The following is a 22,500-nucleotide window of genomic DNA, read 5'->3' as shown; positions in this document are numbered from 1 at the left end:
ATTGGCCGGAATGAGATGATGTATGATGATGTACGATGGTAAGGGCGCCACTCACTTCACACAGGTGTGATTTTTGGAAAGATTTGGGACGATACATACCTATAATGATATGGCCAAAATAGGGAGGCCAGGTCCCTAAACGTGTTGAAGTCTGGGCAGCCATACAGCCGAGACACAACTGTTGTGAATTTAGGAGACCCTTGTTGTGGTCATAACAATACTGGGTGGTGTGTGTGTGTTTTTTTTTTTCGGTTGAAGTAATCCTCTGTGTAAAGCAGCGGGCCCGGGACAACAAGATGACACATCATTCGACAGATCCACACACACACACACACACACACACACACACACACACACACACACACACACACACACACACACACACACACACACACACACACACACACACACACACACACACACACACACACACACACACACACACACACACACACACACACACACACACACACACACACACACACACTGCGTGTGGACACATGGCGTGACCATATGATATAAATTAGATCAGACATAGAAAGAACAGAACGTAATAGGATGAGAATAAGGATGGCCTTGTGAAACAAGGGTTGAAGACGAGAGCGAGACACAGTTAGCCTAATTAATGAACATTGTTCTCCTTGTTGAGTGACATCGTTATGTGGTGCTGGGCCAGTCACAAGGGCTATTCCAGACTTTATTAGATAGTTATCCTCCACCACCAGCATTGTGTCACTTTAATATCCGTTCCTATAGCGAGAGCAAATGGAGCCAGCTCTATAATGAGGTGAGGGGAAGAGAGAAGGACGGAGCACACACTGCAAATATCCTGAGTGTAGTTAGTTTAACTCAGTCGGAGTGCAGCAGCACCCATTTCTTTACACTCCAGGAGTTCAACCCACACTCAGATTCTGCAGAGCAGCAGGAGTTGGAGAGCGCAGGAGGAGAGTCAAGAGATAAAAATGTGAGATGTGAGGATGTGAGGATGTCCGGCCCAGACCTTCCTCCTGCCCTCTCTCACCCTCTCTCTCTCTCTCTCTCTTCCTCTTCCTCGCTCTCTCCTCCAGATGGTGTGTGTCTACATTGTCCTGCCACTGGGGCTGACTTTTTTTCCCCCCTCGTCTCAGTCTCCTGCCCTCGATTCCTAGCTCCCGCCTTCTCTGTTGTTTACCCTGTTTCCTTGGGGTTGCCGAGTAACGAGCTCTGTGCAGATTTTTAAATTGTTTTTGTTTGACTTTGTTGAGAACATATATTCATTTCAGCCCTCTCCCGTCTCTCCCCCCTTGGGGGCCAGAGATCTCAAGCTGCTCCGCTCTGTTAGACGAGGCTATTTCTCTGAGAGTGCACGTGGAAAAGCTAGGTGATTAGGCAAATTAAAATTTGTGACAACGAGCCAAATTGTCTCATTTATGCTCTGTCTGGGTCGTGGTGAAAACAGAAATGGAACGCTTTCTGGAATGCTCTGTTATTGCCTGTTGACTACAGAGGACATTAGCGGAATTGGCCCTGAGTTTCAATTCCTTCCATAAGTGAGAGTACAGAAGACAAACAATCAAAATATCAGAGCCGTGCCCTTGGCTCAGGAAGTTCCTGTTGGTGTCATGTTAACTTTAATTTGGGCCCGGTTAAGCCGGCCTCCAAATCTTGTGCACACAAGACAAGAGCACCAGACAATTGTCTGTGGTGAAAACCCACGCCAGCCATGGACTCTAAATAATCTCAATTAACCATGATCGCCAGATATATTCTGGCTTCAGACTGGAGAGTGGGCAGCGAGGCTGGGCTGGATTTCCTGGGTCTGTGTGTCTGGGACAGTGTTTAAATGGAGAGGTTTAGCCACTGACACACTGGTGAGCCACTAATGCTAGCCAGTTAAATTTATACGACGTGCTTAACATCCCCCCCCCCCCCCCCCCCCCCCCCCAGTGATGGACATCCCAGCTGAAACAATTAGCACGGGGGCAAACGCAAACCTATTGTAACGATCTGGTCGGGGTCACGTCACGAGTGTGTGTTTAATAGGATAGTATGCAATGCCTGTCATCCCCGTTATAGCAACATGCTATAAACACTGTTGGCGACTGGCTGACGAACAGACCCTCAGCCCCCCCCCCCCCCCCCCCCACACACACACACACACACACCCATACAGACGCCCCCCCCCCCACACACACACACACCCCCATACAGGTCTGATCTCCCCCTACTCTACTCCAAATCTCTCTCAACAAAAATAACTGTTCTATAACCGGTTCTATTCGTTTCACAGAATGTTCACATTCTGTTACTGTCATCGTGCTGATATCAGGGACACGATGGAGGGTCCTTTAGACATAAAAGCACCTGCTGTGTGTTGGTGCACCATCACAGTGTGTGTGTTGGTGCACCATCACAGTGTGTGTGTGTTGGTGCACCATCACAGTGTGTGTGTTGGTGCACCATCACAGTGTGTGTGATGGTGCACCAACACACACACTGTGATGGTGCACCATCACAGCAGTGTGCCGAGTGTGCTCGCTGTGTGTTGGTGCACCATCACAGCAGTGTGCTCACTGTGTGTTGGTGCACCATCACAGCAGTGTGCTCACTGTGTGTTGGTGCACCATCACAGCAGTGTGCTCACTGTGTGTTGGTGCACCATCACAGCAGTGTGCTCACTGTGTGTTGGTGCACCATCACAGCAGTGTGCTCACTGTGTGTTGGTGCACCATCACAGTGTTTGTGCTCGCTGTGTGTTGGTGCACCATCACAGTGTTTGTGCTCGCTGTGTGTTGGTGCACCATCACAGCAGTGTGCTCACTGTGTGTGTTGGTGCACCATCACAGCAGTGTGCTCACTGTGTGTTGGTGCACCATCACAGTGTTTGTGCTCGCTGTGTGTTGGTGCACCATCACAGCAGTGTGCACCACCTCACTTCACTGGATAAAGTGGTTAAAATGACTGTGATGCAGGGGGCAGGGGGCTCCCACCTTTGAGAACACGATCATGTTATCTTCTCACCTCCCTTCATCAATGTGATGGAACGGCCCACTTGCTCCTCGCACTGGGACTGTGGGAGTTCAACACTGGCTGTACAATATGAATCATTTCTAAGTTCCAACACATACCGTACTGCGGTGGTTCCCAAAGTTCCTTGACGGAGTTACAGGGGGTCCCCACCTAAACCGCTCCTCCAACACCCATCTTCTCCCTGTCCCCCACACCAACCTCCGCACCATGGGCGACCGGGCCTTCTGCCACACAGCCCCTTGTCTGTGGAACTCTCTCCCTACACACCTGAGAGCACCACAGCCCCTTGTCTGTGGAACTCTCTCCCTACACACCTGAGAGCACCACAGCCCCTTGTCTGTGGAACTCTCTCCCTACACACCTGAGAGCACCACAGCCCCTTGTCTGTGGAACTCTCTCCCTACACACCTGAGAGCACCACAGCCCCTTGTCTGTGGAACTCTCTCCCTACACACCTGAGAGCACCACAGCCCCTTGTCTGTGGAACTCTCTCCCTACACACCTGAGAGCACCACAGTCCACTGACTCTTTAAGAATGGACTTAAGACCCACCTTTTTAAGAAAGCTTTTCCCTGAACTTGTTTTTACTGCTAATGATGTTGCTTACGCTTCTTTTATTTTTTTATTTTTGCCATGCTTTTAATCTCTGTAGCACTTTGAGATTCGTAAGAATGTAAAGCGCTTTATAAATAAAATGCATTATTATTATTATTAAATGATAGTTAGGAACCAAATGGACCCTTATGGGACTGTAACTCAGAGAGTGTACACTCTCTCAGAGTTAAATTAACATTGATTTTACTATATAAATTGGGGTCCCAGAGGTAAAAATGCCATTAAATGGGGGTCTGTAGCCTAATGCAGGTCCAACTGGGGGTGCTTGAAATGAGAATGGTTGAGAATTACTGCCAATGCCGTACCAGAAATCTTCTCTTACGGGGGTCCCTGGCATATCTTTTCAAATGAGGGTCTGCAGGTCGATTTAGGGGTCCTTGACATGAAAGTTTGGGAACCCCTGCCGTACTGTAACCCTGTCTCTCTCTCTCTCATTGTGTCAGATGGACCCCGTGCAGAAGGCGGTGATCAACCACACCTTACTGTACACCCTGTGACCCTGTCTCTCTCTCTCTCTCATTGTGTCAGATGGACCCCGTGCAGAAGGCGGTGATCAACCACACCTTACTGTACACCCTGTGACCCTGTCTCTCTCTCTCTCTCATTGTGTCAGATGGACCCCGTGCAGAAGGCGGTGATCAACCACACCTTCGGCGTCCCGCTGATCAAAACCAAGCGACCGGTCATCTCCTGCAACGTCTGCCAGATCCGCTTCAACTCGGAGGTAAAGTAATGGATTACTGCCTTGGTTTTCAACCAGTGGTGGTCCTGGAGAGGGTTCCAGGTGGTCCCCAGCTAAATGATGGAGAGTTGGTAACCAAATGGACCCTTATAGATCTTTAACTCTTGAGGGCGTAAAATGGGTCCATTTACAAGAAGTCTACACGATTAGAGAATGCAGAAGAATTGTTACTTTGAACAACATCTGCCTGTTATCCATCCTATAGTACCAACATCCAACGACAAACAAAATATTCTTTAGTTTTGGGTCAGAGAGGGTAAAATGCCATCAAATATGGTGGTCCGTGGCTCAAATGCAGAACAAATAATGGGCCTCGATATGAAAAGGGTTGAAAACCACTGGATTACTGCACAAATAAACATTTTGCTAACTGAGCCTGCTATCCATCCATCCATGTGTCTCTTTTCATCACTCCCACCATCTATTCAGCTGTTACTGTGGCTCTCTGCTGTACAGTATGCACACACACACACACACACACACACACACACACACACACACACACACACACACACACACACACACACACACACACACACACACACACACACACACACACACACAGCACTTACAGTATATCCCATAGGAATGTGTTTAGGAGGGGGGGGGGACCCCTAGCCTGTCTGCTGTTGTGTACTCTTTCCGGACGAGGGTATTGACACTGCGGACATGTCTGGTGCATTTGTTTAGGCTGCATTTTGGCAGCTGCGACCCCCTTTGGGATTTAGCAGCGCTTGGAAAAAGTACTCAAGTAGAAGTATCGATATTGCAATGTAGACATCCTCCGTTACAAGTAAAAGTCAAAATCTTTTGAAAATGCAGATCTACAAGCGTTGCGATGCTATTTTCAAATGCCCAAAATGTGTATAAGTAGGGCTTAAAGGTATATTCAGTGATTTCGCTTCATTCAAATATCACTTATTTTTTCTTTTTATTTGGATAATCCTCCCTACTATAGAGTGTGCTGACCATATAAGGAGTTCCTCGCTGTCCCCAGTGAGCCCCTGGGGTCAAAAAACCCTAGTTTCAGTTTTGGTGGCGGTTGGCAAAGCCTTCATCCAATCAGGATGAGAGGGGCCTTCCTCCAATCATGTGTGGGCGGGCCTTGGTGCACATGCTGTTGCACTTCCCCCCACTGTAGAGCGTGTGCATGTGCACATTTTTTTACCGGGGCGGACTGGGTGGTTTTCCAAATCACCCAAATCACTGAATGCTCCTTTAAATGGTTAATGTATGTTTTGTAATAATAATCACAATCTACGAAGTATAAGTAACTAAAGCTTTCAAATAATTGTAGTGGAGTAAAAGTAACTCAGTCTGAGTTGTAATGGAGTAGAAGTAAAAGACAATTTGAAATACTCCATTAAAGTAAAAAGTCCTCACAATTGTACTTGAGTAAATGTACACCACTGGAATTTGGCATATTTGGAGAGTGGGAGAAAAGTGAAGAGTTTGTCGACGCAATAAAAAAAGCATTGCAGCAACAGCAGGGACTCGAGTGCCACTGGCGAGGCTGAGAGCGTGAAATGGGATTTTACAGCACACTTTCAAAGGGAATGTTCTCTCGCCCAGCCGTGCTGAAAGAAAACCCACTTTGATTAAGATCTTGGGAGTGTATATGGAAAGTTAATTAGATAGAAGAATACCGTGAAGTGCAAATCTCCGCAGACTTATTAACGGCAACGGGTTTGTCCTCGTCCTGCTTTTATATCATTTGACCCCATCCATTTTCAACAGCAACAGATTGGTCTGCTTGTCCAACGTCCACATACCAGAGTTCATATCTCCACACGTTCTTAATGGGACTTTAATCGCACATTATTAATGATGTATGAAAGAAAAACAGAAATCATATGGAAGTATTTTGTGCCGTGTTGCAAATTTGCTCCCTCAGATTTTCTCCCTCGTGCTTAAATTATACACGGTTAATACCCTGTTGTCATGCACCAAAAATAGCTGATCTGCAAGCACACGTTGCTTTGTATGATGTGTTGTTGTGAGTAATGGACCCTGAGGAGGTTCCAAATGGACTTGAAAAGAAGTTTGAGAACCACTGCTTTAACCTATTCATAATACATTTAAGAAAACTAACAGGATTTAGAACAGTGTTTTAGATTAAGAGTGGTTTTCAAAAATAGCAGATGTACAAGCGTGTCCATTCGTGCTGCGCTGAGAGCTTGTAAATCTGCTATTTTTGAAAACTCTTGAAAGTGTTTTTAACACAATTCTTTTCTTCCGAGGATCCCTGGGATAAAAGAAAGTTTGAGAAATCCTGTTTTAGAAGGCATGCATAGAATCGGCCTCAGATCTTAATGGGTTAAGCCGACATCAATGGGGATAAACAGAATATCAACGTAAAATAGTAATTCTAGCACACACCGCACAGTGTATAATTTGGCCGTGAAAGGTCCATATTCTGCGGTCGACAGACTACAGATGCGAGGCAGGCGTCCGCCCAGCAGCAGGGAGTGGACCCCGTGCTATATATATATATACACACATTACACACACACAGTAGGCCTACAATCAAGGCCTCCATGTGGTCTGGGGAGCGACAGGCTGTAATCATCAGTCTACGTGACACGCTGCACAGCTCTCTTCAGATGCCACAGGAAACATTTGGCCAGGGATGTTTATACTATTAAATATTTTGGGATACCTAGCTATCAAACAGAGGCCTGCTAAGTAATGATACCGGTTGGACAATGTTATGGTGTTGCATATAATATTTCAGCATACTGTACTCCAGGCTGGTTTTCTAAGTTAGAGCCATTGCTCAAAGAACACGGTTGGTCTGGAGGCAGCCGCCAGGAAGGGACTTAGGTGTTCAGAGCCTCGAATACAATCCAGAACACTTTTTGACATTGCATTTAGCTTAATATATAAATAAACATGCGAGATAAAATGTATACGACGATAAAAGCATAAGGGAGAATATGAAGAACAGTGTATAGCCCAGTACATAAAGACTAAATACATTGTGGTGCGCACCATAAATAGCAGATTGACGAGCTCTGTGAGGCTTTGTGAGCTTGTAGATCTGCTATTTTTGGTGTGAGACATGACGCGCAATAATGGAATGCAAGTCATTCCACTGAACTGCAGCAGAGTATTGGAAAGATGTTTTTCCAATATTTCTGTAAAAAAAGGCATGGTTTAAAATCTAGGGCTACCTCTGGTGTCGTGCCTGTGAGAATCACTAACCTTTGAAAAGTAGTCACAGAAATAGTTGGGTGCTACATTACTTCTAATCCTGTGAACTAGACACATTTTGAATTGGGATACTCTCTCCTCCACTCTAAGCCTGCACCCCAGACTGGTAAAGTGGGCAGGGAGAAGATGAGTTCTAGGATGCAACCCACAGTAAACATGCTGATTACATTGAATGCCAGCCAATTACGGACGGAGCACTTTACCTCATCCCTCTTAACCCAGGCAGCTGTCCGGCTTGGAAATTAACCTTAGAGGGATTTCTGATCCGCCACCTAACACTCTACATCTATCACCTGCTGGCACACAGACCACTGTGTGTAGGTGTGTGTGTGTGTGTGTGTGTGTGTGTGGTGGTTGGCACGTGCGGCACATGCAAATAAATGTTGGATGTGCCACCTGCTTCCAGCCTGTATGCTGCTCCTGACAGTCAGAACGAACACACACACACACACACACACACACACACACACACACACACACACACACACACACACACACACACACACACACACACACACACACACACACACACACACACACACACACACACACACACACACACACACACACACACACACACACACACACACACAACCACGCAGTGGGGGATGTTCGCCGGCATTCAGTAATGTACCTCCTTTCTGCTGTCACTGTCACTTGCACTGTCACAAAAAGACAACCTGCATGCACGCGAACACACATATACACGCACGCGCGCACGCATGAATATAATTTCTTTTTTTGCTCTGTCGGATTTGTCTGCCCAATTAGACATGCAACCCCAATCCGCTGGTTTGATGTTGCGCACGCACGCACGCACGCACGCACGCACGCACACACAGACTGCAGCAGATCAGAAATGTCTCTGCACTCTCCCAGTAAACTGCTGGGTTGGAGGAAGACACAGAAATGACTGTCCTGCTTTGCATAACGTCAACTCAGGTCTCAGGATGAATCTTTCATGGCTGAAAATACACTGGATTACGTTCTAAGCCTAACCTCGTTTTTCCGCCAACACTAGACTAGACTAAAACTAAATGAATTTTTTATACAAAAAACTATGACTGAAACATCAAAATGTCCTGTCAAAATCAACACTGTTCCAGGCCAGATCATGATCGATGTATATCTCTGCTCAAAAGACCCAGCCATCCCTCCAGTCATTTCACGCCTCATTGTGCCTTTATGCATTCTGTCCAATTTATTTGTTTCTCTCTCTCCCTCCTCTCTCCTCTCTCCCTCCTCTGTCCCTCTCTCTCTCTCTCTCTCCTCTGTCCCTCTCTCTCTCTCTCTCCTCTGTCCCTATCTCTCTCTCCTCTGTCCCTATCTCTCTCTCTCTCCTCTGTCCCTATCTCTCTCTCTCTCATCTGTCCCTATCTCTCTCTCTCTCTCCCGCGCACCGCATTATTTACAGTGTGAAAAGCCTCAAATTGGCTGCCACTGCTTATTATAAGATGCATTCGTCAAGGGCAAGGATTAGACCCTGGCTCTGACAAGCCCCACTGCATCTTGGGAAGGAGTGAAAAAGAGAGAGGGGGGGGGGGGGGGGTAGGATGTCAGATGAGTGCACCCCCCCCCCCCCCCCCCCCCACACACACACACACACACACAAACGTGAAATATTTATGTATGTCCACATAAACAGAAGTACAAGAGCCTTGTACAAAGGACATAAACGCTGCCAGTGCAGTCAGATAATAGGAACACACACACGCACATGCACGCGCACACAAACACACACACACACACACACACACACACACACCGCCCTTGTGTCTCTGCATCCAATGGCGGGGGGGAAGTGCGCAGGGGGAGACTGTGTAGAATAACCTTGGTGGCGTGCTGCATTAGTGACATCATAGGCTCCATCTCGCTGCATTGGCCCACGTCAGTGCTGCTGCTGCTCCTGCTGCTGCAACGCCGAGTGCATATACACACACACGCACACACACACACACACACACACTCTCCTTGCTCTTTTTTCTGTCCACATCTCACTGTCATCCTCCCCTTCTCTTCTCCTATTTCTCCCACTGTCTCCATAGTCCCTACTCTGTCACTCTCTCTCTCTCTCTCTTTCACTTTCTCCCCATGTCCCTCTCCCCTCCCCTCCCCTCTCATCTTCCTCCCCGGGGTCTCATCTGGAAGCTGCAGCTGTGTTGCACTGCAGCTGTGCGGCTGCTCCTCGGAGCGAGCGTCACGCACGCAGGCAGGGGGATATGGCACAGCTTCTCTATACCTGCATGGAGTTAGTTTTTCACTTTATTGCTTGATTTTGATTGCATATTAGTAGGTACAGTAGAGAGAGAGAGAGACTGATGGCAGTGAAAGCACGAGTCTCCTCCCCGGTCGGTCAGGCAGCGGTGTATAATCCTATACCTGGCATTTATTTTTAATTTCTTCTGCTTTTCTAATCATTCCAGTTATTGTCAACTTTCAGTATTGTGTTTCTTGCCTGTCTGTAAAGCCTATTGAGGTCATACACCCCAGGGACCTAGAACCTCCAGACCAGGACTGTCACCGTTACACATTTAAGTTGACCATTCATCGTCACACCATCACTAATACTTGTGATTAACAATTTAATTGTGTTTTTGGAATTGAACATTGGAATATATTAATACAAAAAAAAATCTGTTTGCCTCAATTAAAACGCCACAGTCAGGGATAACTGAAAAATACAAAGAAATTACTGACATATTCATTGCTGGAAATAGCTGATACAATACATCACGAAGTGATGTGTTGTATCAGCCCCCCCAGGTGAGTAACACTGAGGTCATACATCCCTGCAGGGACCTAGAAGAGCCTGCGCTCCAGTCCACCTGCATGACAGCTTGGCTGCTGATTCCCCCCAGGCTTGACAGACAGTAGAGGGTATTTTTCAAAGCCTCCGTGGCCGCGCAGTTCACCTTCCAGATCCCCACCGGCACCCCCACCCCCACCCCCACCCCATCCTCCACTTGGATCCGCGCCTTATCCCTTTAAGACCAGATTCTGGTCTGTCTTCTGTTTTTTCTGAAGAAAAAAAAACATTTTTCTAATGTCAAGGACCCCAAAAATGTGTCCGCCGACCCCCCAACTCAAAATATGTTGTTCCAGGGACCCGCAGAAAAAATTGCAGATCTACAAGCTTGTAGCGCGGCACTCGGTGCCGCGCTATGAGCTTGTACATCTGCTATTTTTCCAACAGCTAAAGTTTCAAATAGTGGTTAAAAGCTAAGGCGACACAGACAGACGCCGGAGACGCGTCCTCGGTCAAAATGGGTTAAGACCTGCAGTAGTCGGAGGGGCAAGCCGTACGTTTTATCCAGACCTCGAGTGTGTCATCACTAATTATATATGCCCCGTGCACCCTGGCTTAAACGCTGCGGGGGGGCAGCCGCTGCTATACTTGGCCTATGTTCTCAGCGTGCCATGGAGCGCACGTCAGCTTCCAGCATGTCATCCCAGGCATGGGCTCCGAGCACATGTAATACTCATGTTAGATCCCCCCCCCCCCCCCCCCCCCATTACGCACTAAGTACATTTACTCAAGTACTGTACTTAAGTACAATTCTGAGGTATTTGTACTTTACTTGAGTATTTCCGATTTCCAGTACTTTTTCTTCTACTCCACTACATCCCAGAGAGGCAAATATTGTAACTTTTACTCCACTACATTTATTTGAAAACTTTAGTTACTAGTTACTTTGTAGATTTATTGGTAGCAGGTTTCAACAATTTAAGTTTAGTTTGAACATACCATTTTCTCCCTCACCCGATTATTATTACAAAACATCATCATACAATCATACAATCATACAAGCTCAAGCTTGTAGAGCTGCTATTTTCAAATGGCAAAAACGTCCAGCCATTTTATCCCCAGGCCTTAGCCCCCCTGGGTGGTGTGATGATGCCCCCAGTGCCACTCTGCGTCTGGCAGGCCTTTCAGCACCTACTGTATGGCCAGCTGTCAGCGGCTGTCCTGGACCACCTGCGGCGGAGTCCAAAGCAATGTGGCACAAGCCCACCACTTAATGATCATCATCATCATCATCATCATCATCTTCGTCGTTGTCCGTCCACTAGACTAGATGCAAGTGTTTTTTGACTTGGCCACGTGCACGTGAGCCCCACACATGCACACATGGCTGGCAGACCAGAGCAGACCAGAGCGGACAGACGGCTGTTATTAGCCAGGCTGTTTCCAAGCTGCTACCTGATCCACTTTTAAGTGCTGCACTTGGGTTTTAAGCGTGCGTTTCAGTGAAGGGTGTGCACTGTGCAGCCAGTGCATTTATCTTTGTGGGGACCAAAAAAAAAACGGTCCCTGTGAGGATAGTAAAAGCCGCAATTCTGTTCTGGTTATTTATATAGTTCTGGTCCCCGTGAGTTTAAAAGGGTCATATTTTTTTATGGTCGAGAAAAAAAAATAGTTAGTTTTACGATTACGACATGTTTCAGGTTGGGGTAGATTAGACATTCTAGCGGTGAGTAAGATTTAGGGTCAGGGCCAGGGATTGGGTCAGCTCAGCATGCGTTAAACGTGGCATTTTTAATGAATACAAATCTGTTTTGATGTCCCCACAAAAATAGGAAATAAAATATGTATTTTCACGGTGACCCAGATGATGAGCTATAGCTAGACCATCGCCCATCGGCGACCTGCAGTTTGCTTCACCAATTTCCCATCTCATCCACCATTCTGTCCCAGTCACACGAATGACCTCCCTACCACACACACACACACACACACACACACACACACACACACACACACACACACACACACACACACACACACACACACACACACACACACACACACACACACACACACACACACACACACACACACACACACACACACACACACACACACACACAGTCGGAGACAAGCGCGATGCCCCCGTGGTCCGGATGATGGATGACTCACCTCTGTTGTTTACCTCCAGAGTAAACACATTAGCAAGGAGCTACTTTTTCAACAGGGGCTTACTCTCACTAGTCTCACTGTCTGTAATGGATCTGCACACATTGTGTTTTCTCCACTGGAATGCATTTTGCATTTTACTGCCCGAAAACCCTCCAGCCCACAAAGGCTATACCTTCATCTCTCTGCTACCTCATCCTTGATATGTTACAGATACCGCCGTCGTCTGCTGCCCAGTAGCGTGTATATTTAGAGTCCGGTCACTCCATAAGCAAGCAATTAAGTCTGGGTTTTGTCCAAGGGCCATCTGACCCTCTCTCTCCCGGCAGCTGGGCCCGTTCACAGACATTTGTATCGTAAGAGAGCCCATGCATGCCAACAAGCCATTGATGTTGCACAGCCTACTGTACAGTGTGTGTGTGTGTGTGTGTGCATGCTTGCATGCACGCATTCCTGCATAGTACATAGAGTACATTTATATACTGTGAGTGAGTGTGTGTGTGTGTGTGTGTGTGTGTGTGTGTGTGTGTGTGTGTGTGTGTGTGTGTGTGTGTGTGTGTGTGTGTGAGGGATGGGACGGGTGGGGGTGCTTTAGGGGCCTATATAGGCAGACAGTTTGGCATCCCTCTGACCCCAAGTTCAACTCCACTCAGAATATCCCCGTCAACATTTGTCGGAGTGTGTGCATGTGTGTGTGTGTCAGTGTTGATTTCATCGACAAAACTATGACGAAAAATGTTCGTTGACTACCTTCACTGACGAAAGCTATATGATTACTAAAACAATTTTGCCAAAAAATAAAAACTAGATAAAAATCTTAGGGAGGGACTAGTGAAGTCACTTTATGTTTGGTTGCTCTGAAAATAGCAGATCTATAATGGGCTATTTTCAGCATGCAACCAAGTGTAAGATCAGCCATTACAACGCCATCAACCAGGTGTAAGATCAGCCATTACAACACCATCAACCAGGTGTAAGATCAGCCATTACAACACCATCAACCAAATGTAAGATCAGCCATTACAACACCATCAACCAGGTGTAAGATCAGCCATTACAACACCATCAACCAGGTGTAAGATCAGCCATTACAACGCCATCAACCAAGTGTAAGATCAGCCATTACAACACCATCAACCAGGTGTAAGATCAGCCATTACAACGCCATCAACCAAGTGTAAGATCAGCCATTACAACACCATCAACCAAGTGTAAGATCAGCCATTACAACACCATCAACCAGGTGTAAGATCAGCCATTACAACACCATCAACCAGGTGTAAGATCAGCCATTACAACACCATCAACCATGTGTAAGATCAGCCATTGCAACACCATCAACCAGGTGTAAGATCAGCCATTACAACACCATCAACCAGGTGTAAGATCAGCCATTACAACACCATCAACCAAGTGTAAGATCAGCCATTACAACACCATCAACCAGGTGTAAGATCAGCCATTACAACACCATCAACCATGTGTAAGATCAGCCATTGCAACACCATCAACCAGGTGTAAGATCAGCCATTACAACACCATCAACCAGGTGTAAGATCAGCCATTACAACACCATCAACCAAGTGTAAGATCAGCCATTACAACACCATCAACCAGGTGTAAGATCAGCCATTACAACACCATCAACCAAGTGTAAGATCAGCCATTACAACACCATCAACCAGGTGTAAGATCAGCCATTACAACACCCTCAACCAGATGTAAGATCAGCCATTACAACACCATCAACCAGGTGTAAGATCAGCCATTACAACACCATCAACCAGATGTAAGATCAGCCATTACAACACCATCAACCAGGTGTAAGATCAGCCATTACAACGCCATCAACCAGGTGTAAGATCAGCCATTACAACACCATCAACCAGGTGTAAGATCAGCCATTACAACGCCATCAACCAGGTGTAAGATCAGCCATTACAACACCATCAACCAGGTGTAAGATCAGCCATTACAACACCATCAACCAGGTGTAAGATCAGCCATTACAACACCATCAACCAGGTGTAAGATCAGCCATTACAACGCTATCAAGGCACTGTCAACAAAAAACATTTTAGTCGGCTACGTGGTTCCCAAACCTTTTCATGTCAAGGACCCCCAAATTGACACTAATTAGCCCGCGGAGGCGTGGACCCCATTTGAAGAGATAATGTCAGGGACCGTTTAATTTTAACCTAACTGACTAAGGGCCGATTCATACTCCTATTTTACCGCTGTAGTGCCGAAATGATTTCGGCTCGTCAGAAATTGTCAGTAGCACTGAAGAGCCGACTTTAGGACGATACCCGCCCCCCCGAACCTCAAATGACGTCACATTGTAGGCTCTACAGAGCCGAACCGACTTTTATTCGGCTCTAAAATAGGAGTATGAATCGTGTACAGTACAGTACTTACCCCAGTAGGTGATAGTTCACTGAGATCTAAGATGACAGAGGCGGCTTCAAGTTCCAAGGTTATCACTAATTATCTTCATGATCCCCGAGGAGGAGCAATAGGACACATAATAATCAGACAGACGGTCATGAATGGACCAATACTCAATAATTTCAATACAATCACGTTGAATTATTTAAAAGGCAGCAGGGACAAATTCATTCTCAAGTCTATGGGTCCTGTCTATTGGCAGATTCTGCAGCCAGACAGGCTCATTAGACAGGATTGAATGGGCCTGACATTGTACGTGTGAGAAAGACCGCTGAAGGTTATGTCTGCAATTTTGCTACACACCTTGAAGACACCCTGCAATTAGTTCTTGTTTTTGAGGGCAGGTGACCCGTACCAGCTGGCAAGGGTGAAATGTGACGACTGATGAAACAAACAAGAATTAAAACATTTTCATGAAGGTCTTCATAACACAAACCCTATAACGTCCCCATTCTGGGACAAAACTTTGGCAAAAAAAAGCTCATAATGCCATAGATTGCATATTTGCGAGTGGAAAGGGCCTATCGTACAGACAGAGCCCTTGGGGATCCGTTCAACTAAGTATAGGGTTTACGTATAAGTGGTGAAAACTTGTTTGTAATAAAACGTACAGTACATGCGCTGATGGATGGGCTTATTTCCTCATACAGCATACACCCGAGGCCCAAAGGTCAGCTCCATTACAGCGTCAAGAAATGTGTATTGCTGCAGTCCACAACCTCAGTGGCCTGGTCATTCATCGCCACAGGACACATGACCGTAGGATTCTTAGAAAATCGAGTCAGTGGCCAAAGGTTTTATTGTCCCGTGGTGGTGTTTCCATTACCAAACTGGAGTGCATCATTGTATGGTGTTGCAACGCAGCTATCTATCACCTGTAAGCCTGCCTGCATTCGGTGCCCTCAGGTCTCTAGTGTACTGTATATTAAATAACGTGCCGGCAACGGCATGCAGGCGTGTGTGTGTGTGTGTGTGTGTGTGTTTGTACAAGTAAATGGTAAATTAACTGCATTTATATAGCGCTTTACTTTACAATGTACTTCACATTCACCCATTCATACAACGAGGAAACCATGCAAGGCACCAACCTGCTCATCGGGAGCAGAGGGGTTCAGTGTCTTGCTGAAGGACACTTAAGTAGTCACACACATAGTCAGGAGACACACATAGTCAGGAGGAGCCGGGAATCGAACTGGAACCTTCGGATTCAAAGGATGGCAGCTCTACCTCCTGAGCCACTGCCGCCCCCCAAGTCTTGCCACTGAGTCAAAAACAGCATGCAATGTTTGATCCATATGTTGATGGGCATTTCACTTACTCTCTTTGGTCTGTGTCTCCTCCCAGAGTCAGGCAGAAGCGCACTACAAAGGCAACCGACACGCCAGGAGAGTGAAGGGCATCGAGACCTCTAAGACTCGCCCCCAGGAGGGCGACAAGCCTGCGACTGTACCCCCCACCTCCTCCCCGTCTCCCCCCGGTGCCGCCATCGACAGCGACCCCAGCAAACCAGGTGAGACAATCAGCATAAACTCCCTATAAGACCACAAGCTGGGATAGACGAGAGTGGATAAGTAATCCTGTGCAGTTCTGTTATTGATTGCCATGGGTGTGTCGAGGAAATAATAATTGCCCACAGGATCGCGGGATGTCACTTGAACAGCTAGAAAGGAGCTGGATAACAAGAGTTTGGGAAATAATTACCCAATATGAAGATATAACCCACAGTCATAATCTGATTTAATGAGATTTAAGCAGTCCCACCTGTCCTGAGTCAAACTAATTAGACGCAGAGCGAGGTCGGTGTGCCTCACAGTGACCACAGAGGATACATCCGCCATCAACACAGTCAGGGAAGAGACTCTTCAAAGTCTGACGAATTTCGGTGTATTTACCACAGACTGTAAAAAACATAACAGTGACGTCACCCATTGGTGACATAACGAATAATTCCAATACAGACTCGTTTTGGAGCCAAATTAAAATCCACCGTCTTGGAACTGAACTTCACTCAGTAGACAGGGCATACTTGTAGAAGACCTAGAATCTAGGTCTTCTACAGGCTTTTTTTCTTTTCTTTTTTTCTTTTCTAAACCGGATCACAACTCGGTTTAGAAGGAATACCAGTCTTTCCTCCGAGGTGGAAAGTCTGGTGACGTGAGGTTAACCTACTACTACTACTGGAGGTCTTCTGTTTTCCACCAGTACAAGTTGAGTGCTGCATTAACAACTGGTCCACCTCTATATGTTGCTTACAGCCAGCAGAGAACTACACAGCTCAGAGACTGTTACAGCCAGACGGTATACCATAACTATTCCCTGCGAGACATGCGCATGTATGGACTATACGCTTGCGTGTGGTCAATGGATGAAATTAGCATGTTCTTTTTATCCAAAACTCCGGCACGGCATACTATACAGTGTATAACGGTAGACTACATCACTGGTTACAGCTGTGTGTGGACTGTGGACACACACGCACATGCAAATAATTGTTGGAGAGATATTTGGAGAAAAATGAAACAATTCCTCTAATAATTCACACATGGCTGAGTAAGAGCCTCCGCTCTGTTAATCATATAAATATCTATTGTGGAATGAAATTAAATGGCCAAGTCCCATGTAAATCTGGTATGTTCATTCAAAGTCAGTAGTCCCGAACCCATGCCGTTAACATTTTAAATAGGTAGGTAGTCTTGTATGAAAGTTTGACCTAACCTTGGGATCAGCCTGTTTTAAGTTGTAAATCTACTAGCATACGTTAGTAGTTGTTGGCATTTATTTTTAAGTGAAAACAGGTGAGCATCAGCTGGAAGTTGAGGTTGGAAACAGGTTGACAATAAACCTCTGGATTCTGTCATTGAGGCTTAGATGTTCCAAATCATAGCCAAAGATTTCTGAATAATTTCAAAATAGAAACAAAAACTATATAAAATAGATGCATTAATCCTTCAAGTGACTCAAATGATTGATTCTGTTTCATCTTAAGTGAAAAGAGTGTAAAACTCCTCAGCTTACTCAAAATGCCATACTCTCATAATTCTAATACTGCAGAGACTGAAACTGTGATGGAATATTATATGAGCCTAAATCGAGCGCGAGGGTTTTCTTCGTCTGCTTTCAGTTCAGAAAGAGGTAAACATTTAACGCACGTCCGCCAAAGGAACTACGTAACACGTAGAAGAATAAATTGGCCGATGTGAAAACCAAACGCCAGATGTGCTTCCTGCCATGACTGACAGGTTGACTTAAGTATAGGCATCAAGATACCTCCAGAAATGACTGCATCCAAACCACAGCAATGCTTTGTTCACTCCAAACAATGGAGCCCTGGTTTTAGCCCATCACCATTGTTCAGCCCTTCACCACATTTATAGCCTTCACCACGTTTAGCCCTAACCACGTTTAGACTAGGTGGCTTTGAAACGTGACCCGTGGTCGTTTTATTGGCATCTTCACGAGGCGTCCCCCGATCCCCAGTGTGTGTGCGCGCACGCGCGTGCGTGCGTCTGTGCCTATAGTGATGCAAGTTCTTGGGAATGATAATGCCATTTGTCACAAAGTTAAAACAAAGTTATGGAAGCAACTTGTGGATTGGGCTGCAAAAAATTGATTTACTGTAGGCAGCTCAGTTTAAGGCCAGATGAACTCAAATTACAGGTTATCTTATTGTTTGTCATGATTATGATTCTTCTCCCTCTACCTACACCCCCCCCCCCCCCCCCTCTCTCTCTCTCTCCTCTCTCTCTCTCTCTCTCGCTCTCTCTCTCTCTCAACTATTACTTGGAGACCTGTGTTTTTGTCCTCTTTTCCATGCCCGGAACTTTCCATTCCCTCAGTGCCACCAGTCTGTCCCCGGTTCAGTCACTGAAGGGAATGAATAAATGAATGAATGAATGAATCAACCAACCAACTACGTTTTGTTGACATTCACTGTTGTCAACGGTTTCTGTTCAGCAGACATGTCAACCTTGATGTCAGGAAAGCCACAAGGCATGAAGTAACAAAGGCAAATCCATGCAACTTAACAAAAGATAAAACTCAAAAGACAAAAAAAGGCCAACATATTGGGACAGCGTCAAAGCTAAAAAAACAAACCTTGGCATTTCAATGTGTGTGTGTCTCCTGTTCAAGCCCTAAATGACGCCCTTGCCGTCTTTGGTGGCTTTCTCGGGCCGACCCCATGGTTGTAAAAGGCCAGTCCGTACGTCTCCCTCCCTCATGGGGGATGTGAGGCCAGTCCGTACGTCTCCCTCCCTCATGGGGGATGTGAGGCCAGTCCGTACGTCTCCCTCCCTCATGGGGATGTGAGGCCAGCTCCGTACGTCTCCCTCCCTCATGGGGATGTGAGGCCAGCTCCGTACGTCTCCCTCCCTCATGGGGGATGTGAGGCCAGCTCCGTACGTCTCCCTCGCTCATGGGGGATGTGAGGCCAGTCCGTACGTCTCCCTCCCTCATGGGGGATGTGAGGCCAGTCCGTACGTCTCCCTCCCTCATGGGGGATGTGAGGCCAGTCCGTACGTCTCCCTCCCTCATGGGGGATGTGAGGCCAGCTCCGTACGTCTCCCTCCCTCATGGGGGATGTGAGGCCAGTCCGTACGTCTCCCTCCCTCATGGGGGATGTGAGGCCAGCTCCGTACGTCTCCCTCCCTCATGGGGGATGTGAGGCCAGTCCGTACGTCTCCCTCCCTCATGGGGGATGTGAGGCCAGTCCGTACGTCTCCCTCATGGGGGATGTGAGGCCAGTCCGTACGTCTCCCTCCCTCATGGGGGATGTGAGGCCAGCTCCGTACGTCTCCCTCCCTCATGGGGGATGTGAGGTCAGTCCGTACGTCTCCCTCCCTCATGGGGATGTGAGGCCAGTCCGTACGTCTCCCTCCCTCATGGGGGATGTGAGGCCAGTCCGTACGTCTCCCTCCCTCATGGGGGATGTGAGGCCAGTCCGTACGTCTCCCTCCCTCATGGGGGATGTGAGGCCAGTCCGTACGTCTCCCTCCCTCATGGGGGATGTGAGGCCAGTCCGTACGTCTCCCTCCCTCATGGGGATGTGAGGCCAGTCTGTACGTCTCTCTCCCTCATGGGGGATGTGAGGCCAGTCCGTACGTCTCCCTCCCTCATGGGGGATGTGAGGCCACTCCGTACGTCTCCCTCCCTCATGGGGGATGTGAGGCCAGCTCCACAGAGAAGTCCAAGAGCAGAGAGGAGCCAACATAAGCCTGCCATGGTCTAAATCTGAAACCAGCAACATGTGAAAGAATGCCTTTTTCCATCCAAGCAGCTTTCTCGTGACCCTGGAACCTTCTTGCTTCCTGGTTTGAATCCTTTCTTGTTTGCTTGTGTATATACATTATACGCGCTGTGTGCGATTGCGTACTGTACGTCTGTTTATGTACAGTGCGTGTGTGGTGCGGGGGGGGGGGGGGAGAGTTAATTTGAGTTTTCTGACCATTTGTGCATTACCTTAAATATGTACAATTACATAATTCCGCGAGAAGCTTTTCCCAATAGGGGGGGTTGTTAATTTGTTGGCCCCTGAGACCAAACAGGGCAGAGTTGAGGGTGGTCGTTGTGCACTCGTGATGGCCCAAGGTATAAGATAACAGGAAATCAAAAAACGTAGCAAAACTCATCCAGAGGAGTGGACCTGGCTCCCGGCCTAAGTGTGTGTACAGTATACAATGTGTTTATATAGCTACATACAGTGTGTGTGTACCGTATGCACATAAAAGGTTTAATTTGCGTGCATGTGTCCCACCACAGTGCACTGCTCCAGTGTGCTCCATGTGTCCCACCACAGTGCACTCCTCCAGTGTGCTCCACAGCCATGGCCAGGGCTGTGGGAGCAGCCAGCTGCATTGTGTGGGCCCCAGCTGGGAGCCTGGCGTCTGGACGCTGGGGGTTTGGCTGGGAGCTTAACATGGCTCATAAATACACTGGGGGCCTGACTGTAGAGCTGATAAAAGCACTGACTTAGTATAGGCAACGCGAAAAGAAAACACACGCGCTCACGCACACACACACACACACACACAGTCACACACAGTCACACACAGTCACACACACACACACACACACACACACACACACACACACACACACATGAAGACAATCAGAGTATCGGACACAAACACAAATTATGGTCACAACAAACACACATGAACACAAACACACACACACAAACACAAATTATGGCTACAACAAACACACATGAACACAAACACACACAAGCACATAATGGCCACACAAACATGATGTCCAGACTCAGAGAAGCACACAAACACAAGAGATGTCCATGGGTGTTTGTCATATGTATGACGGTGTCGCTTTTTTTGTGCGGACACGCCGGACACACTATCGTACGCCTATGAATAACTAGAAGCTCCAAAATAAGGTGCAACGTTTAGTGTTGATAGCTTGATGCTCAGCTCTGTTTCTATCGTGTGAACGTCACGTTTGTTGACTTGGTTTATGGGCTTATGGCACAAGTTCATATTCCATCGGGACATGGAGATGTGATCCACAGACCAGTACTGATACATTCCCACTTCCTTATCATTTACTGGCTGCTTCATACTTCATATCCTGCGAAAATATGCAGCACTTTCTGCCAACAATGATTTCAACAAACGGGGAGGGGGGAGGTGCGATTCAGAGTTATGGGCCGAAATAGAGCGACAGACAAATATGTATACTGCACATATTGCTTTAAAAGTGTATGTGCTGTATACAGCAATTAGAATTGTATTTGGCCTGGGCCGTGGCTCAGCGGTCCAGGCACCTTGGCCGGTAGTCCAAGTCTGGCAGTGTGCCGCGGGTTCGACTCCCGATCCCGACGGCCTTTACTGCATGTCACTCCCCCATCTCTCTTCCCCATTTCCTGTCAGCCTACTGTCTGTCCCTCTATAAAAAAAATATATAAAATAAAGGCGAAAGCAGCAAAAAAAAAAGGTGTAGGTGTGTGTGTGGGTGGGGGGACCACAACTATCAGAATGTAGATTCTGATAGTTGTGGTTTGTTCTTCCTATATTTATGTTAGGTTTTCTCTTTGTGTACGGTATGTATATTGTCATGTCATGTGATCGGTGTCCCTGGAAAGGGGGCCGTGGGAGGAGGGGAAATAGGCCGAGGGGGGACACACACACATTGAACATATTTGGCTGTAATTGTCCTACAACGATTGTAAGAAGTGGAAAAATAACAAAACAAATCGAACGTAAACACTGGGGAGACAAGTGGCTGTTGAGGCTGCGAGTGGAGAGATGATGGACAGAAAGGGCTGTGGTGTGCGGTCCCCCCAGAGTGGAAGGCCTGTGGCTTCTGGGGGATTTGGCGTGGAGGAGCTGAGGGTTTGGCCCATGAGATCAGGAGAGGGAGGTCAGCTGTTTGCTTCAGAGACTCTTACCCTCCCTCCTTCCCCTTCTCCTCCCTGACACTCCTCTTCCCCTCCCTCCTTCCCCTTCTCCTCCCTGACACTCCCACTCTAATGGGAGGGTCACATTAAACCACCCTGATATTATGCTTAACTCTGCGCATGCACACACGCACGCACGCAAGGTCAATT

At 47.1% G+C, this 22,500-nt stretch overlaps 1 protein-coding gene across 4 annotated transcripts in view; it reads left to right on the top strand.

Moving 5' to 3' along the window:
- The window catches only part of znf385a (zinc finger protein 385A), a 110,925-nt gene that overhangs the window by 75,038 nt on the left and 13,387 nt on the right, over positions 1-22,500 (top strand). For all 4 annotated transcript variants that reach the window (XM_079520009.1, XM_079520011.1, XM_079520010.1 and 1 more), the window contains 2 exons: positions 4,238-4,348; positions 16,287-16,452. In XM_079520009.1, coding sequence (XP_079376135.1) covers positions 4,238-4,348; positions 16,287-16,452 — 277 coding nt within the window. The remainder of the gene's footprint in view (positions 1-4,237; positions 4,349-16,286; positions 16,453-22,500) is intronic.

The sequence above is a fragment of the Electrona antarctica genome (assembly GCF_951216825.1).
Source record: "Electrona antarctica genome assembly, chromosome: 2".
NCBI classification, from domain to species: Eukaryota; Metazoa; Chordata; class Actinopteri; order Myctophiformes; family Myctophidae; genus Electrona; species Electrona antarctica.
The sequence above is the reverse complement of the archived record's forward strand: the minus strand, read 5'-3'. Positions and strand labels throughout refer to the sequence as shown.